The 21,979-nt window shown below is 50.6% G+C and overlaps 8 protein-coding genes across 8 annotated transcripts; 2 read left to right on the top strand and 6 right to left on the bottom strand.

Moving 5' to 3' along the window:
• Window positions 1-32: 32 nt before the first annotated feature.
• Window positions 33-1,210, bottom strand: BDV38DRAFT_275909 (NAD(P)-dependent alcohol dehydrogenase; the record flags this gene model as incomplete). Its single annotated transcript, XM_032058112.1, has 2 exons — window positions 33-947; window positions 1,028-1,210. 2 exons carry the CDS (start codon window positions 1,208-1,210, stop codon window positions 33-35), a joined length of 1,098 nt encoding a protein of 365 aa, XP_031907564.1.
• A 2,546-nt stretch (window positions 1,211-3,756) lies between these two features.
• BDV38DRAFT_290104 (pyridoxal phosphate-dependent transferase) lies at window positions 3,757-5,903 on the bottom strand (the record flags this gene model as incomplete). The annotated part of the gene is made up of 5 exons (XM_032061406.1): window positions 3,757-4,145; window positions 4,464-4,908; window positions 4,973-5,385; window positions 5,439-5,643; window positions 5,706-5,903. The coding sequence occupies 5 exons, from the start codon at window positions 5,901-5,903 to the stop codon at window positions 3,757-3,759; spliced, it is 1,650 nt and encodes a 549-aa protein (XP_031907563.1).
• A 421-nt stretch (window positions 5,904-6,324) lies between these two features.
• On the top strand, window positions 6,325-7,368 carry BDV38DRAFT_288651 (4-hydroxybenzoate octaprenyltransferase; the record flags this gene model as incomplete). Its single annotated transcript, XM_032061075.1, has 1 exon — window positions 6,325-7,368. One exon carries the CDS (start codon window positions 6,325-6,327, stop codon window positions 7,366-7,368), a length of 1,044 nt encoding a protein of 347 aa, XP_031907562.1.
• A 453-nt stretch (window positions 7,369-7,821) lies between these two features.
• On the bottom strand, window positions 7,822-10,253 carry BDV38DRAFT_290100 (thioester reductase domain-containing protein; the record flags this gene model as incomplete). The annotated part of the gene is made up of 2 exons (XM_032061405.1): window positions 9,747-10,253; window positions 7,822-9,696 (listed from the first exon to the last, which is right to left on the bottom strand). The coding sequence occupies exons 1-2, from the start codon at window positions 10,053-10,055 to the stop codon at window positions 7,822-7,824; spliced, it is 2,184 nt and encodes a 727-aa protein (XP_031907561.1). The 5' UTR covers window positions 10,056-10,253.
• A 639-nt stretch (window positions 10,254-10,892) lies between these two features.
• On the bottom strand, window positions 10,893-12,620 carry BDV38DRAFT_264240 (uncharacterized protein). Its single transcript, XM_032056267.1, has 4 exons — window positions 12,074-12,620; window positions 11,634-12,012; window positions 11,443-11,560; window positions 10,893-11,381 (listed from the first exon to the last, which is right to left on the bottom strand). Exons 1-4 carry the CDS (start codon window positions 12,242-12,244, stop codon window positions 11,024-11,026), a joined length of 1,026 nt encoding a protein of 341 aa, XP_031907560.1. The 5' UTR covers window positions 12,245-12,620; the 3' UTR covers window positions 10,893-11,023.
• Window positions 12,621-13,168: 548 nt separating this feature from the next.
• BDV38DRAFT_264238 (alpha/beta fold hydrolase) lies at window positions 13,169-14,267 on the bottom strand. Its single transcript, XM_032056266.1, has one exon. It carries the CDS (start codon window positions 14,190-14,192, stop codon window positions 13,242-13,244), a length of 951 nt encoding a protein of 316 aa, XP_031907559.1. The 5' UTR covers window positions 14,193-14,267; the 3' UTR covers window positions 13,169-13,241.
• A 721-nt stretch (window positions 14,268-14,988) lies between these two features.
• On the top strand, window positions 14,989-16,374 carry BDV38DRAFT_17452 (cytochrome P450). Its single transcript, XM_032051984.1, has 2 exons — window positions 14,989-16,115; window positions 16,197-16,374. Exons 1-2 carry the CDS (start codon window positions 15,054-15,056, stop codon window positions 16,332-16,334), a joined length of 1,200 nt encoding a protein of 399 aa, XP_031907558.1. The 5' UTR covers window positions 14,989-15,053; the 3' UTR covers window positions 16,335-16,374.
• Window positions 16,375-17,844: 1,470 nt separating this feature from the next.
• BDV38DRAFT_275903 (PrpF protein-domain-containing protein) lies at window positions 17,845-21,793 on the bottom strand (the record flags this gene model as incomplete). Its single annotated transcript, XM_032058111.1, has 8 exons — window positions 17,845-18,714; window positions 18,791-19,191; window positions 19,326-19,375; window positions 19,507-19,534; window positions 19,657-20,573; window positions 20,629-21,025; window positions 21,099-21,620; window positions 21,742-21,793. 8 exons carry the CDS (start codon window positions 21,791-21,793, stop codon window positions 17,845-17,847), a joined length of 3,237 nt encoding a protein of 1,078 aa, XP_031907557.1.
• Window positions 21,794-21,979: the final 186 nt, after the last annotated feature.

Below are 21,979 nucleotides of genomic sequence, written 5' to 3'. Positions count from 1 at the left end.
TCATTCCAGCTGTCCTTGAGTCTAAAAATGCATTAAATATGCTTCTCATTTACAAGTGTATACCGATATCTGGCTAGACCGTTGTCCATATCGATAAATGCCTGGTTCGCGTCACTGAGCGGCCGTTCCACCACCCATGGCTGAACATTTTTCTCAACCGCCAGCTGCAGCATCTCCTCGATCTCCTTCGGTGACCCGATAACGCTGCCTGAAAGCGACTTCCCTTTCGGAATGAAGTCGAACGCGTGAAGAACAGGAAGCTGATCCTCAGGCGCACCCACCTGGACCAACCGACCATAGGAATCCAGCAAGCCCAAGTAGTCCCGTAGCGGCATATCTGGCGATGAAACCGTGCAAATAATGAGATCTAAACTGGCGGCATGAGTCTGAGCCCAGTCCTTCTCATCCTCGGTAGCGATGTAGTCATCGGCACCTAGTTTCAACACATCTGCACGCTTGGACTCCCTGCGTGAAACCCCAACCACCCGATCGGCGCCAAGAGCCTTCGCCCACAAAATCGCAAAATGACCCAGTCCACCTACACCGATCACTCCAACGCGCTTGCCCGGTCCGCACCCGTTCGCCTTCAATGGTGTATACGTTGTGACCCCACCGCAGAGCATCGGAGCCGCGTGGGCAGGGTTCAGCTGGTCGGGGATTTTGATTACGAAATGGCCCGGAGCACGATTGTAGTCGGCGTGACCACCGTAAGACTTGCCGCCGTTCAAATAGACGCCATTGTAAGTGTCAGTGCGGCCTTCTCTCCAGCAAAGGTTCTCCCGCCCCGAAGAGCAGTCGTTGCATTTACCCGTTCGGTTGCGACAGGAGTCAGACTGTGCGCCAACTCCAACACGGTCGCCCACTTTGACATGTTTCACTTCGGATCCCACCCGCACGGCGATACCGACAATCTCGTGGCCGACCACGCACGGGTACATGGTTGGGCCCTGGCAACAGTGTGTTAGTAGCTATAAGTGAAGAGGAAGGGGAAAAGATTGCCCAGGAACAAGGGGAAGATAATACGAACCCATCCACTACGAAGCGTGTGTATATCAGATCCACAAATACCGGAGTGAGTGATTTTAATATCGACGTCGGTTTCTTCCCATGGTTTCGGTTCATAGGTCTGCCATTTCATGTTACCAACGGAGTCCTTGTCAAGGCCCATCCATCCCTGGAAGACGTAATCAGAATTGCTGTCGCTAGTCATGATTGGAAGTACAGCTGTAGTCGATAGAGAAGGAGATAGCGAGGAGTAGTAAGGAATAGTGAAAGACACGGAGGAGAAGCTGGATCCTTACCCTGTATTTATACTAAACCCACCCGTGTGGATTTACACCGCTCTACATGCAGTAATCAAAGCAGCCGGAGATTAGATGAATGGATATTCTGATGACAGTCCACCGGTTTTACAGTGTGGGGTAAATCGGGTAGAGTGGAGAACAGCTTCGGACATATTTTCCTGGGCGGTTTGCCACTGTTATGGAAGATCGAGAATGATAAGACATAGGACGGGCCGTGATCATCTGGCAACTCAGGGTATAGGGGGCTCCATTCTGAATTCTTTATAGCACACTACGATAGTACAGAGTACAAGGTATGACGCTCTGTGGTGCTAATGTAAAGTGCGTACGAAGTCCACCTCATGAACGAACTGCCCCGAATGGCATACTAGTAGGATATGATGCAATCGTGAGTTTGAACGGTGAACTAATGCAAGCTGTAACTTCCTAAGTCCCTACAAGAAAACTTTGCAGACCCGTATGACTTGGATCTCGGCGTTTGAAACGGATCGGGAAGGCACATCAGCACCTTGCATAAACTCGACTCTAGGATGTCCATTAGTGGACTCTTCCAACTTATTGGTGTCCGGTCTATCTATAGGATAAGCAGAGAGTATTATCTAGATAAAGACTCTGTAGAGTGGGCCCTCCCACACCGTCCCATTGTCCGCCGCAATGCAAGCTGCTTACGCCAAGCCTACTAACTCCGACTAGGGGCGAACTGCATCTACACCGATAAAATGCGTGCGATATGTCTTTTAGTTGCTTGAGCGATGTTGAAAACTCTCGAATATTGGCCAGACGCTGATTATGCACCGTCTTCCATGGAAGGATGGTTTAGCAAGGGCTGAGCCGGCAGAACAGTAAGGCTTAACGACGAGCCGCCCGTTTATCCCCGCTACACATTGTTCGCTGTAAGTGGGGACCGCCACGATTCTACTATCTAGGTTTGCTCCGGATTTAGACGATGTGATATACTTGATATAGAGTGATGATGTTAGTGACCCTCCTTTTGTCATAATTCTGAGCTGTGGTTATGGGCAATGCTAAGTCTTTTTAGGCTTCTTGGTTCGGGGTGTTGAAGAGGGCAACACTAACCCAGCCCTAACCATAACTACGGATAGACAAGACGGCGAACAAGAGGTGAGATTAGCATTGGCCTACTGTTCCTATCTATGGCTTCGGGAACCAAAAGGAGATCATGGTGATTTTGATGTTGCGCTCATAATCTCCACGTACAAGGCCAATAGTGGAACTCATCTTGCTCACCTCACCTCAGGCTATAATGAACTAACACAAATATCGAATTTGTAAAGTGTGACGATAATTAGTAGCCGCTTCTACTACTCACGGGTTGGTTGAATCGACTTTATCGGAGGGAAAGTATAGAACGGAAGGCACATAACAACGTCATTGGAAGGGGTGGCGACGACTCTCAACAGTCGACTCTTGAAGGATAACATACCACTATATTGAAACTATTACTTTAATAGGAAAATATAAATTTCTGGGCATAAAACCGCTGCCTGCTAATATGTCGATTCGCCAGTCCAGAAGATGAATTAGACATAACAGCATCTACTACTTTATAGTGCGAATGTCTGCCTAGTAGTAGTGAGTAACAGCTAAACTACCTGACTCCGGATCAATGGGTCTTGTAAAATCGGCCTCTTTGCGAAGGTACTCTCCAAGGCACTAGGGCTACGTGTTAAGACAATATATCCTATGCACAGATATTCATTGGCAGTTCCCATAAAGAGTGGTGAGATTCATGTCGCTTTTCGTTGTCCGATAGCACTGTCCCTTGCAGCTCGAGCCACGTTAGCTGATACAAGTGATCTGTATTGATTTGTCACTAGGCTATCCTTCGGGGAAGCATTAAGAGCAAGGTTATATTATCCACAGATACTGCCCTCGCTATGACGATTACATAGAATGCCAAAATGAGAGGATAGGATGTAGACTTACTCTATCGAGTGAAGCAGGATATTTCTGAGGTTCAGAGAAGTGTCTACCGTAGAATATGAAGAAAAGAGGGAAGCTACATGCCGCGTGCTTCGACATAAGCTAATGAGTAAAGAAGCTCTACAATTACAAACATACTCTTAGAATTTTATAGGTACTCCCAACCTGGTCATGCTTCTCAAAAGTTCTTCTGTGTCCTTCGATGTTTCTCTTTGTCAATGTACTCTAGTTATATATGATTGCGCAAAAGGCATTGTACTTCAGTTCGTGAAAGTATCGAGGCAAGTCACATATGCATTTGAATATCTTATGTTAAGTGTGCTTTCAGCTATATCACGTACTTTTTGATACAGTAAACCCACATTCTCAACGGCACAGAGTTATGAGTAAATTAAACTCGGGGCAATCATGCCTTCCACTCCCTGCAACCAAGCAAATATGGCTCTGTATAGAACACTGTTCAAATGCTCACTTCTGAGCTAAAACACTAACAACAGGTTGAGATCTCTCATTCTTTACCCGGATTACCTCCCTCCAGGAATTTGAAGAACGTCAATCGATTCCCATCATGATCTCTGATAGTGAACTGTCGAAAGCCCCATGGCATGTCTTCAATGTCCTCGGTAATCGTCACCTCTCCACGGCCTTTCAAGTATCGGTAGTACTCGTCTAATTCCCGAGTTCCAAGTGCGATCATGGCTTCGGACGGTTTGAATTGTTCGACAGAAACCTTTGAAAAGTAGAAATTGGCGTCGGCCTTTTTACCCATGAAAACGGAACAAAAGGCCAATTCGGACGTGTCATCTTCGGGTTTAACACTGCCAAGTTCGAAGCCCAGAATTTTAGTGTAGAATTGGACAGTGCGAGAAATTGAAGTCGATTGAAACATGGGAATTACTTTCCATGCGGATTTGGTTGTATTGGTAGCCATTTTATAATTATGTCAAGGGTTGGGGTGCTTCTATCACAATATCCACCAGGTATTTAATATATATATTAGGGACAACCCTCACTGCTGCCTATTGTTGCCTAGTTGGATTAGTAAGACAGAACCTAATTGGAGACGCTGCTAATTCCATGTATAGAGAAGGTATTGAGTTTCGAAGGCTAATGTACGGTGCCCTTCCTGGGCAATCTTATATTCATGCTACTAATGGAATACCCCTGTAGTGGGTAGAAGTCCTTGCAAGGCCCGTCAAAGTATAGCAGCCCTACCTTCTAATAGACTCAAATAAACTTTCTTGATCCTCTGGATCCCCTCCGCCAAATCCTCATTGGAAACTGCAAAGGTGACGCGCATCCATCCTTTCTGCCCCTCGGGCATATGGTATGCTCTTCCTGGCACAATGGCTACACCTGCCTGCATGTACGCGCGCAAGGCGAGCATCTCCTCATCCCAGGTTGCTGCATCGGGTGCCAGCCGAGCGAGGACAAACACCGTCGCACAGCTAGGGAAATACTCAATTCCGGTGGCTTTAAATGCAGTCGTCAGAGTCGTGTATGTCTCTGCCAGTTTGGTAGCACTGAGAGTCAACAACTTTGGTAGCTGTGGTGAGGCAAGCACTTCCTTCGCAAAGACGGTGGACAACACTGATACATGTACGGACGCCACGAGTCCCACAACATCCCTAAGGGGCCGGTTGCGGGTGATGACACAGCCCTAAATATTGGTCAGGATTCGGCCAGTCATACAGGGAAACAGAACCGGGGAACAGCGAGCATACCAGTCGAACGCCACTTGCCGAAAGGTCCTTGCTCATGCTCCACACGACATGGATGCGTTGCGGATCACATCCGACGTGAGAAGGGTCAATGCTTAGACAGGAGACAAAGGACTCGGGGTTCGTAAAGTCGGGGCTAGCGAAGCTGCTGAGCGCAAACACCTCGTCTGAAACAAGGTGGATGTTCCGCCGTTGGCAGAAAGACATGCATTGTTCTAGGATTGATCGAGAGTATGGTCGACCGAGAGGGTTGTGTGGGTTAGCGAGTACGAGCGCCTTGATCGGACAAGGTGCATTCTCGTACGACTCTTCCAGCGCCGAGAGGAGAGCCGGACCGAAAGAGTCCTTGAGAGAGGGCACCACAACACCAACAGGCCGGACCTCGGAGTGCAAAGCGAAGAGTGCATCATATCCATCTTCAAACATTTAGTAACCATCAATAGCCATCGTGGGAAACTAGCTCACTCACTCCAGTACGGACACGGGACGAGTACACCGTCACCCGGATTGCAAATGTTGTACAAAATAGCATCCAGACCAGCAGCTGCTCCAGCTGTCACAGCAATATTATCTGATGCTACCTTGAAATGGGGGCGGAAGTGAGTGTTGACTGTACTCGCAAGAAGATCAAGCAACGTCGCATCGCCGAAAAAGCCCTTGGGCCAATCTAGATGCTGAAGCCGGTCAGCAGTGCCTCTGGCTGGTCCTTGGGATATACAGCTAGGCGGCTATCTACCTCGTAATGCAGACTTGTCTCGATAGCCGCTTTGGCTAACTGAATAATTTCATGGCGGATAACCCGGTTCTCCGCCATGGACAAATCAATCTCATCGCGATGCAAGGCTGGATGCAAGACATGGGGCGGAATTCTGCCAAGCACCTGAGTGACATTCAGGCCACCGCGATTTGATAATAGGCCATCAACGTTCGTCATGGTCGATATTGCAGGTTTGAGATGCTGTTGGCCAAGGGGACGTTTCTCAGCACCATGGTAGACGCCAGTTATATCCGCTAATATGCTGATGATAATCCCTGGACGCCCGTGCCCTACTCCGCCCCCAGCTCGTATAAACTATATTAATTTATTCATTATTAGCCCCCAATCACACTCTTGGCTGGGGCATAGTCGTCTCGTAATTTTCAGAACTGTACGATACCGACTCAGTACCATGTCTCATAGAAACCATGTATCATGACCATAAGCCCTAATAGATTGATACGGCATGTTCACTTGTACATCAATCCAACTATATAAATACAAGGATAACCATATCGCAGCTCTTCTTCGCTCGCCATCTTCACTCCCCAGCACACCATCATTGATACTCTAAGGCCTCGTGTCACCTCTTCTCCCCATGGCCACCATAACCACTCAAACCACGTCTTCCCCGGCCCAAAATGCCAGCATCAAGCTCAACATCACCGCCCCACTCCCATCCCCTCCACAGCCAACCAAGAAGACCAACATCCTCTCCTCCCTTCCCCCCTCCCTGGTCCCCTACGCCGAGCTGATGCGCCTCCACCAACCAGCCGGTATCTACGCCGCCTACGTCCCGAACCTCATCGGCGTCTTCCTCGCCGCCGCCTCTCCAATCCTCACACCTTCCCACCGACCAACCCCCACCCACCTCCTCTCCCTAACCATCCTACATGCCCTCAGCAACACCCTCCTCCGCGGCTCCGCCTGCGCCTACAATGACGCCCTCGACGCCCCCTACGACCGCCAAGTCGCCCGATGCAAGAACCGACCCGTAGCACGCGGGGCCGTTTCCGCCCTGCAAGCACATACCTTCGCCTTCTTCTTGGGCCTCTGCTGGATCTTAACCTTATCCATTCTCCCCTCCACCAGCTACATACCCGCGGCCCTTCTCGCCGCGTCAATGGCCTTCTACCCTTTCTGCAAACGCATCACACATTTCCCCCAGTTTGTCCTGGGCCTATCCCTAGCTCTTAGTCAGGGGATCGGGTATGGGTCTCTTGGAGTGGATGTTCGAGTCCTCCACTCAAGCACCCAGATCGCTCTGGCGTGTTTGTACGTGTCGTATGTAGTGCATACAATGATCTACGATACAGTGTATGCGCACCAGGATCTACAGGATGATCTGAAGGCAGGGGTTCTCAGTATGGCGGTGTTATGTCAGGGGAGGACGAAGATGGTGCTGACCGGCTTGGCGGCAGTGGAGGTTGGGTTGCTTGGAGTAACGGGCTGGATGATGGGGTTTGGGGGCATGTATTGGGGCGGTGCGGTGGGGGGTTCGGCGGTTGTGTTGGGGAGGATGATTTCGGTGGTTAAGTTAGAGGAGCCAAAGGATTGCCGGCGGTGGTTTGAGAGGTTATTGTGGTGGACTGGGGCTTGCGTTATTGGGGGTTTGGTGGGGGAGTTTTGGCTGAGGGGTTAGGGGGATACTTTAGTAGTTTTTTAGGGGGTGGGTTTCGTGTGTATATTTTGGGGGGTTGGGATTTCGTATAGGGTCTTTTCTGGGGTGGGATTATGTAGCTTCGTTGTTTGATACAGGCTTGGTGTCTATATAAATTGAAGTTCCTTCCGGAATACACATATATGGGGGACCTGAGAGTGAGGACAAATAGCTTATGCTGTTGTATGAGAGTAGTAGGAGAACACTTAATTGGAAATGGGCCCCACGATAATGAACCAGTGTTCGTAATCATAAGAGTTGATATCAGTCATCTTATAGGCATGATGACCATTCTCCATCAACGTACACTGGTATCTACAGCTAGTATCTCAGTCAAATGCATTCATGGGAATCACTACAAGATGATTGTTCTTAATAACAATTCATTGGAGTATAGTAGCATTATTAACACAGTTTAGCACTAATCAAACATAATTATACTTCGCCAGCACCCTCAACCAGATTCAATATCCGTTCCACGGTTGGGTTATCATACACCACCTTGGGCTCCAACAACTCCTTCCCTGGTCGCCACTTGATAATGTATGTGTTCAGGGCGTTAGTCAAATCGATAACCACCAAGGAGTCCAACCCAAATTGAAACAGATCCGAGTCATCCTTGATGTCCCTGATATCGATATTCTCACCCAGCTGGTCGTAAATGACCTTCTTCAACTCAGGAGGTCCCGTCTGGACTGCCTCCTCCACACCATTAGTAGTCTCAGCTACCCCATTCACCTTTCCATTGACATGCACCGATGGCCTCTCAGGGACACTCTGTGGCCCCACAGCCGGCAACTGCCCCGTCAACCCAGCAAGCAACCGCGCCAACACATCCTGAACAGCCCGTTCAACGGCCCCAGGTAACACCCGCTGCAAGGCCTCCTCCACTCTACGATCCAGATCATCACCACCACCATTCACTTCCACAGGCTCCTTCTCCTCCCCTACCTCCAGAGCCACGCCATCCTTCTTGACATGCGGTCTCATGCGCTCATACAACTCCCGAAACTCCTCCGCATACAACTTCAACACCTGATGCCGCTGCACAGTATCCTTCCCAGCCCTGGGCATCGGTTTCTCAGGCTTCGTCAACATCACAAAGCCACGCATGATACGTCCATGAGCCGGACAATCCCGATTCGCCTGTAGGATACTAGGCCAGATATCCCGGATAAACTGGTCCTCTTCCTCCTTACTCTGGGGATATGTATAAGGTTCAATGAGCACGGAGGCCTGGAACTGGCCCTGGCCGCCCACGACGGCGGACTTGACTTTTGCGTTTGTGGAAATGACCGTTTCCATGGTAATGGGATTGAGTTTCTCGGCGGTGGTAAAGGCAATGATATCATCTGTGCGGGCGCGGAAGACCCATGATTCTGGTCGGTGGGGGTGTTGTTCGAAGAGATCGCCCATGGCGAATTCATCTTTATCCGGGAAAGTGCGGAACACGCCTTGGAAGAGTTCGAAGCGTGGGTCCCGCGTGAAGATAAGGTCGGAGAGGCCGTCGCGGTCTTTACGGAATGAGTGGCCCAGGAAGGGGCTGATGGTGAGATATTGCCAGTCTGCGGGGTCGGGGTTGAGCTCTAGGGGGTGGAGGGCGGTTTCGCAGGAGCCCATCATGGTCATGAGTTTTATGCGGGTTGTGAGGACGTTGCCGACTTCTTCGGGGAGGGCGCCGCCGACGTAGGAGAGGAATTTGAGCCGTTGGACCATGTTTACGCAGTAGGTGTTGTGGTTGTAGCAGTCGACTATTAGGGAGGGGGCCATGAGGGCGCCGTCGAGGTTGCCGTGGAGGAAGGCTTGGTTGGCCAGGTCGGCGGTTAGGGGTTCTGGGGGCGGGAGGACGCAGGTGACGCCGCCGAAGATGTTGAATACGAGGGTGAAGGTGAGACATGCGGCGTGGAAGACGGGGAGCGCGAGGAAGAGGCGCTGGCCCGAGAGATAGTTGATTAGGGTTGGTTTGCCGCCGAGGGAGGGGATGAGCTGGTGGGCGTCGTTGCTGGCGAAGGTGCCGTAGGTTACGAAGACGGGCTTCGGGATGCCTGTCGAGCCAGATGTGTGTAGTACGCAGAACGGCTTGGTTTTGGCTTCTTCCCAGGTCAGAGTGAACGGGATCGGCTGGACTTGGTCTAAGCCTTCAAAAAAGAAGTCTACTTCAGGAGTGGCGATCTGCTCCATCGGGCGTGCGGCAAAGATCTGGCTCAGGATGGCCGGTGCGCGACTGGGCACAAGGACCGTGTCGCAGCCACTCTTGTCTAGTAAAGACAGATGGGCTTCTAAGCTATTGCGAAGTGAACTAAAGAAGGCCTGGATGGAATTAGTAATGCTAGAAACGTTATGAAGCATAAAAGACTCACCATATGGCCTGCCTTGGCCGCCGCCAGGATGATGATGAGGTATCGCACATCCAGCGGACCCATGTACAGAATGGTCTTAGGCATAGAGTCCTTGCCCAGCTGCTCACGCAGGTACCAGGCACATTTGTTCACGGCCTTGGCGAACGTGCCATAGGGAATATCCTTGTAACCATCGGCTAGATTGGAGCTCCTGGGAACTGAGACGAAAACACGTTGGGGATCGCTCTCGGCCACTTCGTCCAGCACGGCGGGCATCAGCCGCCGGCCACAGTTGCGCGGAACTTGGAGGTTGGGATTTTCGAAGACCATTGTGTATAGCAGAGCAGTGGTTCTGGTCCAGGAATCCTTGCTCTCTGGGAATATTGCCAAGTTTAAGTAGTGGATGTATGCAACCCGCGTGGGCGATGTACTGGATTAACTGGCCGACGCAGTAACATACGACCATCCCACGAGGGATACAGGACAGTATTCGTAATTACAGTACCCGTTTCTAGGCACACAGGCACGGCGGACGGCAAACTTGGCCACCTATGTTTAGCACTGCCTTAATCAATGTAAATCTTCTTCCTAAAGAAGAATATACCTCAGTTCATAATTCATACATGTTAATCTAATAGTGGGGCAGTATGCAGTAAGCGAAGATTATATCTTTAGCTAGGGGCCAAAAGTAACACTGACAAGGATACTGCTTATTGTTCCATCCATCGACTATCTTCAGACTTCAAGCCTCGAGTGCGCTCAGAAAAAGCAACGTGGGTGGGGGCCACGCTAACTCCAGACAATTTTAATTGAGCCTTGAGCTACGCACGGGCCTATCCTTCACACCCTTTCAGCCTTACCTAGGCTAAATTCTAACGTCAGACGGAGCGCCGCGTTGGCAGAATTGGCATTGGTCAATGGCATTCAGGTGGGGGTGAGACGTCGGGACTTACCTATCTTGAAGACTGCCCGTGCAGGTCTCCCCCCCGTTTCGCCCGTGTCTTACTATGCTAGATAGCATTGACAAACGCTTATTGGTGGGTCTAGAGATGTGACATCCGATCTGATAACCTATGGATGTATCGTCAAGGCTACTTGATCTTCAATCACTTGCCTGTTCGGGCAGAATACGTGTCAACCCCAGCTACACAATTCAATACGAACACAGGCTGCAGGCTTATGCACAAAAGAAAACTTCTCTAAGTGTAACAGTAGACACACTGGCATAATTCATTAACGCAATACCTAACAGACTCAGGAGCACCAGCTTTAGCCCCCACGTATGTACAGTTCCCCGCTCATACCATGTCTCTCGGCACTCTGTTTGGCAAGATCTGCTCCATACTCGTTGTAGGCAAATCCTTAGTGGACTTACCACCCGACTTATTCTGGAACGAGCCCGATCCATTACCGCCGGAACCTGATGATGTCTTAGATGAAGACCGGATCCCCAAGTATGACATCGTTTCTGATGTCAGTTTCAGGAATGGTGATGTTAGTGGTCGTAGCGCGGGCACGCTGCCGATCATCATGGCGATGTTACGTTCCATGCCCGCCCACATGAGACCCATCACGGTCGTGTAGGAGGCATCGCTGATCCCATTTTTGAGACCCAGACCGGATTCAATTGTGCGGATCGTGGCGAAGACGCCCGTTCTGGTCTCTTGTTAATCGAGATCTTGGGTGTATGAGTTAAGAGTCAGAAAGGGTGACTTACATCACACCCAGGCCCATCAGTCCACACAAGATGATCTTGTTTCCGCGACTGACCTGAAGGTCTTTGAAAAGGAAGAATGGTAGAATGGATAGGAAGTAATCTGTTACTGCCGACCAAGCTGTTGTTCGGAGTATTGTTAGTTGCTGTCCTGCGATATAGGGTAAGATAGCTCTGATGTCATATATGCATACCTCCCTGAAGCAATACAAGACTGATCTCAGTTCTAAATTCCCAGCATTTTCCAGGTATAAATGGATTCCAGGACTTGCGTGGTGGATCGCATTGTGCGTACAACGAGATAATAACCACAGTGTTGACCGCAAAGACCAGGAACGCAGTGAGGTAGCATGTTACCCGGAGCACGGTATGGCGCGATCCTTTCAAGATACGCAGATAGGATAGGCAAATAGAAATTTTCGCAAAGCTCAAGGCATTAATGCAGAAGACCTGCGAAAGCAGATCGTAGTACATGGCTGTGACGGCGTCATTTTTCGGGATGTAAATTAGGTGACGTCCCAGTCCTTTGTCGACGGCAATAAAATCGAAGACAGTCGCTATTAACGCTTGAACCTGAGGGTGGAAAGAATTAGTCGTCGATTCTCAAGAGTCTACAGTGGAATGCATAACATACCAAAGCAAATATCATAAGATAGTCATCCCAGCTCATGCGAGCATACACGCTGCGAGCTACGCCCCGCAAAGACACAACAATGAATGCGCATACAAAGGTGACCGTCGTGCCAACCAAGAGCCGGTAGCCGATGCTCACATCAGGCGGCCTAGAGCCTGCGATTTGATCCATGGTTGCAAGGGTCAACGACTCGGGGAATGAGGAAAATGGAGCTGGAGAAGGAGTTAGGAGGAGGGGTCAGGTCAGCTCCGAAAGAGTGGAAACTCGCGCATTGAAGAAGAAAACATCTGGTGGGATATCCAGCGGATAGCGGGGATATTGCAGGGTGTAGAGTCTTGCCACTGGCCCCATTGCAGAACTGTGCGTAAGGCACCACTTGTATGTGGAGAAGAAGGACGCAAGGCTGGATGATTATGCAGCAATACGAATAAATGTCACACTTTGTGCGTACAAGGGTTGGCATTCTGCACGCTAGGCTAGACAGAGAATGTGTCTCCGACTGCCAGCGGACAAGAACAGAAAATTGGTCGTCGATCAGTAGCACCACTCTCTTGTCACCTCTGGCATGCTGATGGATGATGGGTTACAATAACCTCTCTATCTTGCCGTGCTTACACCGCCACCCACTCAGTGCCTTACTTGTATTTGTAGCTTATTCCGACCCGCATTAGTGGGACAAAGATGGGGGCAAAAATAGAAATGGGATCAACTGCCAGCCAGACGCTGCGGGAAACATGGTGGGCGGGGTATGCAGCTTACAGGGTATATGATGAAGAGAGCACAATATAGTAGAAGAGTAGGCGAAGTCCAGACTCCAGGCTAAGCATGGATTAACTGCCCCGCTAGTTTAGGAAGCTCACGTAAGACTGGGGCCGCCGACTTGGCCGAGAAGAAGAGGCCAAGAGGCACGGCATATCACGTACTATCCGGATAACATTTCCTCGTCACTTGGCAAACAGCGCGAGAGCCAAACGTAAATCACCTCAGTTGGACCGCGAACGATAACAATTTCAACATTGAGTTCATTAGGTGTGCAATTATCAACGGAAGCTGTGTGGAATAGGAGATTACCCGAATTGTTCAATTTGTCGACTCGAGTCAGACAAAATGATGTAACTTGCAGAATTATCATGACTTGTATTCATCCCAAATGGAATAGTAAAATTATTTACAGAATCTTGCCCAAAAGCTCATTCAGTTCTTGCACCACAAACTCCGGGTTGTCCTTTTGGATAAAGTGACCCGCATTGGGCGCCTGCAGCGGTCCCTTGCTATACTCTGCCTCGGTAATCTTTGTCAATCCCTCGTTATACTTGTGCCAATATGGATTGACAAAGCGATTTGTGACGGGTTTGGGGGGGCCCATCTTGGCAGACTCTTCCGCAAAGGTGTCAAAGTCATGTCCCACCACGGTGACGTACGGCCCATGACCCTCAGGACCCTTCAGAAGGGGACTGTCACTGGCTGGCAGCAATTCACGCAGGTTGCGTCTGCTCAGGCCTTCCTTGTTGCCGACGTCGGGGTGGAAAATGCGCCGCGCACCCTCCCGCACGGCGCGGATGGCTTCCACGGGGAGAGGTCCAATACTAGCGGGATCGAAATCGGGGGCATCAGGGTCGGGGAAGACCGAGACGAAGTCGGAGTTGGCCAGCACGCTGTCCAGCAGCAGTAGACCAGCGACCGTCCCGGGGTATTCTTGAGCGTATATACGCGCGAGAGCACATCCGATCGAGTTGCCCACCAGAACCAGAGCGACCGAGTCGACATCTGCCGTACCCAGCTTGTCGGCGGTAATTTGGGTGATGAGCTGGCGCAAGTCGCGGACGGCGGTCAGGCAGTCATGACCGTGCGTCGGGTCCTCTGCGCCGGCATCTGCGGGATCGCGATCGGTTGTTTGACCTTGGCCATAGCGGTCATAGGTGAGGAAGGCAGGGATGGAGCTGTCCTGGCGGAGGGCTTTCAGTTGCGCAATGACTGGCTGCCAGAAGGCCTGAGGTAAACCGAGACCATTGAGAAAAACGACCAGGACAGGCTTAGATGTGCCCTGGGGAGGTTGGTAACTGTAGCTCAGCTGCGCTGAGGGCTTAGTGGAGAGGGCGAGAGTTTGCAAGTCCGCCATGTTGTGTGGGGGGCCAAGGGATGAGGCGCGGGAGGATGAATAAAGTGACGAGAAGCAATAGGCAGGAAAGCAAATGCGAGACGGTCGGAGAAATTATGAAAAGGCCAAGCTCGTCCAGGGTTTTATACGCGATGGAGGCGCGGCTAAATGAGGGGTAGGAGGGGCTTTGACGTGCTTATTTTTATCTTGCCTCATCTTACGGCCGGTAATTTCTTTGTTGGTTTCCACGCTAAAGTGTCAACCTTGCGATTTGGGGCCAAAGTAGGAGTGACTAGTGAGTCAACTTAGTCTGCGTTAGGGCTGACGGGCTTTGCTGTTGGCCCCCACCCAGGGTACATATCCTGACATACAACATCATAACCCTGATATCGGTTTACCTCTGCCGTTTGCTACAAGAAGGGTACCATTCGCCATTTTCGAGCAGAATGGCTTAATCAGGTGTTTGATTCCCATACATCACCATGACCCAGCAAAATATAGAGACATTCGTGGTCCTCGGAGCCTTCGGGCTACTCTGGCTCTCGTTCGAATATCTTCGACCGGGGAGTCTTCTAAAACGCTTTGCCAGTATGCGGCGCAAGCTACCTCCCGGTCCCCCGGGGCTCCCTATCTTCGGGAACATGTTCCAATTCACGAGAGCCCGCGATGCAGGGTTATGGGGTCCGTTTGTGAGTCCAGGCTACTTGCCTTACGACGGTATGACAAACTGACCCATCTGATCTATAGCTGGCCTCGTTGCGCCAATATGGTCCAATGACCACACTGCACATGGGCTCTCAGACGTGGGTGGTGCTGAATGATCCGCAGGTAGCTACCGATATTATCAACAAACATGGTAAGATTACCAGTGAGCGACCAGAGATGCCCATTGCGGGTGATCTCGTCAGTCACGGTCTGCGCACGGTCATTCGTCCCACGGCTGCATGGACCGAGGGCAGACGGGTGATGCACCATCTGCTCAGCGGATCGGTTCTGCGTATATACGGTAATTGGCAAGAAATTGAGTCGCTCCAGATGCTCTCGGCCTATCTGCAAGAACCCAAGCGCTGGTACGCGCACCACTATCGCTACTCGATTGCCGTGCTCTACCGTCTCGTCATGGGCGAGAATCTCTCCAAGACGCAGGAGGAGTTAAATGACTATCAGAAGGTTACGATGGAGTTCACATTGAGCTTGCTCAACAGCATGGTTGACTTCTTTCCGCAATTGAACCGCTGGATCCCTGCATTTCTACAGTGGTGGCGCCCGTACTGGGCTAAAATGGGCGACTTCCATCACCAGGTGTTCAAGTCGTGGTGGGACCCCATCCGGGATGCCGTCCGTCAGGGTACAGCCGGCCCTGGCTTTGTGCGGGATACGCTGCTCCATCCGGACATGCGTTACAAAGGTACTGAGGAAGAAGCCATGTATCTCGCCACGTCGGTTATTGCAGCTGGCAGCGACAATACCCGCATGACGCTCAACACCTTCATCATGGCAATGATCAGCTATCCGGAGACAATGAGTCGCGCTCGCCAGGAGTTAGATGCCATCTGCATCAACGAAGATGGTATACTGCGACTCCCCGGCATGGTAGACTTCGAGCGCCTTCCTTATCTGGCTGCCATGGTCAAAGAGGTCCTCCGCTGGCGGCCCACAACACCCGTCACGCCGCAGCATCAACTGACAGAGGATCTCGAATATGAAGGGTACCGTTTCCCGAAAGGAACGTGCTTTGTGGTCAACGGGATTGCGCTGAGTCAGGTATGCGATAGCCCAGATCAATTCGATCCGTCGCGCTGGCTGGATGGCAATGAGGGCAACATCGTGCATAATCTCTGGGCGTTTGGCGGCGGACGACGTATCTGTGTCGGTTATCGCGTTGCTCAGCAGGCACTATATGTCGCTATGGCACGAATCATATTCTGTTTTGATTTATGCGCGGTAAGTGTTTCTCTTACTTCCTCTCCATCTTTCTTGTGTTGCCCTGTTTCTCTCAGATGGTGCGTTGCTAAACGAACATAGGATGGTCCCATCGATACTCGCAAACTGAATCACTTTCACATCCATAACCAACCCTTTCCGGTTAAGGTGACAGTACGTAGCCACAAGCATGAATTGCTGATTAAGGAAGAAGCAGAGAAGGCGCGAACGGGACTTTGAGCGGTGACATAGAGGACAGTATGTGAGGCATAGTGCAAGGTGATACGGCAGATGTGTACATCGACTATTGTATATATTGTAATGAGAAATGATGGATTTCCCCACGGATCTCTGGAAAAGTATTGTAGGGTCAGCAGCTCAAAGCTCCTTCATTTTGCCTACTAATTAAACCACAGGGTGTGAAGGAAAACGTATATATACTGCCCGAGATCTTATGGCGCATCCTCTCGTTCAAGAGATAGCGTCACGTCTTCCAGTAGAAATGCCTTAGAAGGTATGGCAGCAACAGGAGAATGAATCAAGTACTAGCATCAAGAGCGAATAAGGTAGTTCCCAAGGCACTAGGTAGGGTTTTACCTAATAGGGTAAGAGGGCGTTGCCGTCGGATATGAGGACTCGATCTCCGTAGTATGATAATGGGATCTAGGCTAATTCGGTATGTATAAAAGTCGAAAATATAAAAGGGCGGAAAAAGAGCATGGACATCTGTATCGCAGATTATTGTGGACTCGTGAGAGTTCCCCGTGGTGCACGGATCATTTATGGCCGCTCGGGTCGACGCCGGCGATCCCGCGTCTACCATCACCTCTACAGCCCTAACCGGGAAATGGGACAGGCCCAAGTCCACAAGTCAATTGCGTACTTACTTGGTCGAATTAGACTGGTCAACTTGGATCCGAGCGCTTTCCATCATCAACCATCGGCACAGTGGCCTCAACTAATCCACCTCGTGTATGCAGCATCTCAACAGTCTGGATAGGGCGTTGGCTATTCGGACGGCCGAGGTAGATGATCGCATGCATTGTCAAATAAAGGTCATTTATACTGCGTGGCCACGTAGTGGTTGGTCAATTAAGCTGGCATAACTTTGATAGAATGCCAATATTCTCACTGAAAAGCCACTTAAATGTTGAGTAGATGGAGATTCCGGGCGACAGCGCTGATTGGGCAGGCTAGTAAGATGATCCAGTTCGGTAACTCAGCGGGCCTAACATTTATGGCTCGAGGGGGTTAACATACCACAATTTCAATACAATGAGCTGAATATACAGTGCAAAGCAGCAAGAAACAAAATTTAAGCTCTCCATTATCTCGGTTTAATGGTCTTAGGTTGTGCATCTTGCTTGTTGTTCTTTGGCACTTGGGAAGCTCATAATCGGCGGTATGAAGGGCGTGTTAGCTAGTATATATAAGATACACAGTTCCATCACGAGCAGCAACAAAATCCAACATTTGACATTTTTAAAAATATAAATTGAACAACAGGCCTATTTCAATCTTGCGAGATGCTTACAAATTACGTATCAATCTTGAGGGTTCATCCGTAAGACACTCCAGGCAATGAGCATGGCCCTCTAATTCATAGACAGTGATCAGAGTACCCGATTACACCCCAGCAATCCAGCAGAGGACATGATTGAGAAAGACGAACCGAATCGGGAATTCAAGACAGTCTTTATTTGAGCAAATTTCATGACGCTAAGTAAGGAATAATACAGTTACGCTAGATCTAATCCTCCTGTATATAATACCTGACCTTGCCCTCAAACAGTCGCCTGGCCGTACGCGACACCGCGCAACTAGTCACTTCTCCAGCATCATCCATTACCACACCCACCTTCATTGTCCCTTGGCTATGTTCAATCAGTACATCTCTCCCCAACTCAGGATTCTCGTTTTTGCGGTCATCCGGTGGCGGCGACTGTTCGGGGGTCGGAGGCAACGCCCCATGCATGATAGCGCCCATAGCGGAGAGGCCTGCCGCGATTGTGCCGGGGTAGCTGAGTGCAACGGCGATTGTCACCGCCCCAGTGAGCTGTAGGCTTGGATGTGGTAACCCCATGGAGTACGCTTGTACGCGAATATCGGGCCGACTATCCTTGCCGCCGCCAACTTGGGTAAAGGTCGGGGGGTACACGAATGCAGCCTTGGGCGTCCCGCGGGTCCTACTGGCGGCTTCAGCGTCTGTTGCTAGCCCCATCGCCACGGCACCAGCGCGGCGGATGGTCTCGACAAGATCATTTCGATCAGAGTCGGATGGATATGTCCCGAGCAGGGTTGGTGATATCGATGTCGTATCAATGAGGACAAACGGGTTCGCCGAATCGATCAGGGTTACACGGACGTCGAAAGGCTCCAGGCTGGGCATGAGCGACCCAGGCTGCACACGAAGTATCTGCTGTTGCTGGTCTTCGGAAGGGAAGAGCTTCCCAGTCATACTGCCCACCGGCTTGAGAAATGTGCATCTGACTTCGCTCCCAGGTGATTTGACACCGGGAATGATGAAGTTCCCATCCTCCTCATAATCTCCTGACCCATCCACTGCGACGGTTTCGATAACTATTCGATCCGTATTTGTGTTGTAGATTCTGACGTCCATCTACTCATTGAAAGTTAACGACCTGAAGTCTGCTGGTCTTCCTCGTCTGAAATCCAGCCTGAAAGACAAAACATACCATGTTCTGACCCGGCCCCGGCGTGACAAGGCCTTCCTGGATGGCAAAGGGTGCCACACCCGCAGTAATGTTGCCACAAGTGCCGGTAAAGTCCACTGACTCTTTGCCTACAGCAACTTGGACAAAGGTCCAATCGACATCGGCGTCCGGTCTTTGCGAGCGCTGAACGACGGCAACTTTGGATGTCGTAGATGTCCCGCCGCCAACGCCGTCAATCTGCCGAGGGTCGTTCCCTCGAGATCCGAGAGCAGAGATTAAGTGAGGAGCCCAGTCAGCCTGTTTTGTTGGCATATCTTTTTGGTGCAGGAATATTCCTTTGGAGGTGCCCGCGCGCATAAGAACACATGGCAGAGCGTGGCGCCTAAGGCGCCGGGTCTTGCTGAGTAGCTCAGTAGCCATATCTGCAATATTGGGGCCGGGCAATTATAGGTATCCTAAGGCTCTTTGAAGGTACTACCAACAAAATATGAGCTGAGAGATTTCTCGAGTGTTGTTGGGCGTGATATCGAAGTGCTGTTGGGTGAACTCTCGGCACTAACTGGGTCATCGGGTGAGGCGTGGCGCATAGTGGGACTATATAGGATGCTATTTCCATTGCAGTGAGGTATCAATCTTGAATTATAATATAATTTCGACTCAAAGGGAGTTCCCGAAAACATTGCGAAAAGGGTATTCGAAATGAAGCGACGGGTAGGTTCAACGCCCCCACATCCAACGGGATCGATGTTCCCGCGGGAGAAACGGCTAGACGGGATTTGCATTTATGCGAAAGTATGTAGTTGACAGCGCATCAGACCGTTTCTTCCACGGGAAATCGGAGGACGGCATTCACCAATCTGTGAACGGGAAGTTATCGATCGACGAACCGTTCAATCCAAAAAGTGGATCCTCTAAGGATGTAGGCTCCCAGTTTGTCGGTCTCCAGCCATGTTGCCACTGATACGTTCCACCAGCTGTCTCCGTTCGATGCACACCATTAGGGACATCAGTATCTGGACGGAGAGAAGCCTGGTTTCCGACAGTACGCGCATTGTCCATCATCACGGACGGGGGGATGTCTCCTTGATGCAGCGGCACCCACGGTGGTCTAGGCAGCTGAGTAGGTGTTCCGTTCGTCTCGTAGTCTCCTAGTCTTGCTCCGCGACTGCTATTCTCTTGCAGAAAGCTCTGAATAATTCCATCTATATCTACCCAGTCCGATCCAGGGGAGCTTGTTGTCGGATGATCAAGAGATTTGGTATTTGAAAGTCCCGTCACGTTTCCGATGGTCAGGTTATTCTGGATTTCGTTCCCAGAGCTCGCCTGGACGCTGACATCGCCCTCAGCAGCACCATGGCTGGGCTGTGGGTCTCGCTCGGAGCATCTGATCGGCGGGTCGATTTCTAAAGCGTCAAGTGAGACATCGTCAATGATGACCCCGAGCTTTTTCATCAGGCCTTGTACGATATTAGCCGCTTTTTTTACCGCTGAATTCGTCTCTTGATTCTCATTGAATACAGCGAGACAGGTCGCTAGGTTGGCATGTGCCGTCGAATCATTCCTACGTCTAGCTGCGATTCGAGTCAAAACCGTGGCAGCAACGTATGTTGCATATGATATGAGGTAGGGTGCTCGTCTGATAGAGAATGCGCGATGATAAGCACGCAGGAGATTACTGATGTTTGTTGCCGCTGAGGCACACTTCTTGAACGAATCGACAGATATCGACGGCGATGTGCTGTACAGATGACCGTCCGCTACAAAAGGACGGTGGAGCAGAATGACAAGTGAATTATGCATAGCGCTATCAACAGTCAGTTCAGCGGAATGGGAGTCTACAGAACGTCGGGCAGACATACTGGAGGCTGGACACATGAGGGGGCGGGAATGCCACGCTGTGAGCTTTCCCTGGATCGAACCGCAGATGTTCTGGCAATCCTACCTGCCACTGGTCCAATCTGAGCTGCAGTTCGTCTAGCATACTTGCCAGCTCAGCTGGACTTTGATTAGAACTGCGCTCAGTATATATGCAGCTGAGGATGTCGCTCATAGTGAGTGAGAGTTTGCACAGATATGTGAAAGTAGATATGCTATATGCCGGCATTCCCGGGTAGTCAGGTGCTGAGGTTGAGTAAGCAAACGGCTGCCAATGCTCGAGCTCCTCGTAGGTGTCCAAAAATTTGATTGGGACAAGGGCGTCTGTCTCTTTCAAGCTAACGGGACGGCCTTGATACAAACTCTGGATCTTATCCACAACTACAATTTTTTGGGTATTCGGTCAGCCGGTGGGTTTAGTCAGATGCGCACTTAGAATGCAGAGCTTCCTTACCAAACGCACCCCAAAAGACCCGTCGTCGAATTTCTAAATCCTCATCCGAGAACCGGCGTGTACTCGTCAAGTCGACATGCATGCCCAAGTCAATCAACATGCGGAACGCCAGCCCAGAATACAGCCATGCAGCACTCCTTTCATCCCCGAGAGCAAAGAGTGAGTTGGTCATTACAAGCAGTGCCTGGATTGTTGTGATGTCACTACGGTCTAGGGCACCACCCAGGAGTTCCCGGACGCGCTCGCGATATCTCCATCCAGCTGTACGGACGTCGTTGGGGTCTTTGCGGACCTCCAATCTAGGACTGAATTTGGCCGCACCAAAGTAGATAGCGTTGAGAAGTAGCTTGGAAAAGTAAGGACCATTGCAAGCCATGTCCCGCATGAACGCAGGGCGGTAGGTGATGAGAAATGAATGATGTTGGCGATTCCAATGGAGCGACAGCAGATGCATCCCCAGGTCTGGATCAACACCATCAAAGTCCAGCTTAGCCTGACGGAAGTTTAGCTGTTCCATCTGACCTGTTGCCTTGTTTCTCAGCCTCAAATCCCAAATATACCGGCCATTAAAGGGATATGAAAATGAGCTGTAACAGTAATACAGCCAAAAGGAGGAATGATTATGGGTGGGAGTTCAGCTTACGTTGTTTCGCTGCTTCGGCCACAAGGCCCGTTTCTACCCAGTCATCCGGCATTCGAGGGCGCTGATCTGCCCCCATTGATCGATCTTGGGCATGATCTTCAAACAAAGCGCTAGTCCGCCCGTGATAGCTGGACTCGCCGTTAGCTGAAACCAAGATGTGAGCCACTGTAGCTTCAGAGCGCCTAGGAGCGCCGCCTCGTTCCATATCGCCGTTAGAACGGGCGTTAGATGCAGATAC

This window comes from Aspergillus pseudotamarii, assembly GCF_009193445.1.
Source record: "Aspergillus pseudotamarii strain CBS 117625 unplaced genomic scaffold BDV38scaffold_108, whole genome shotgun sequence".
NCBI classification, from domain to species: domain Eukaryota; kingdom Fungi; phylum Ascomycota; class Eurotiomycetes; order Eurotiales; family Aspergillaceae; genus Aspergillus; species Aspergillus pseudotamarii.
Note: the sequence above shows the minus strand (reverse complement) of the source record. Positions and strands in the feature narration are given on the sequence as shown.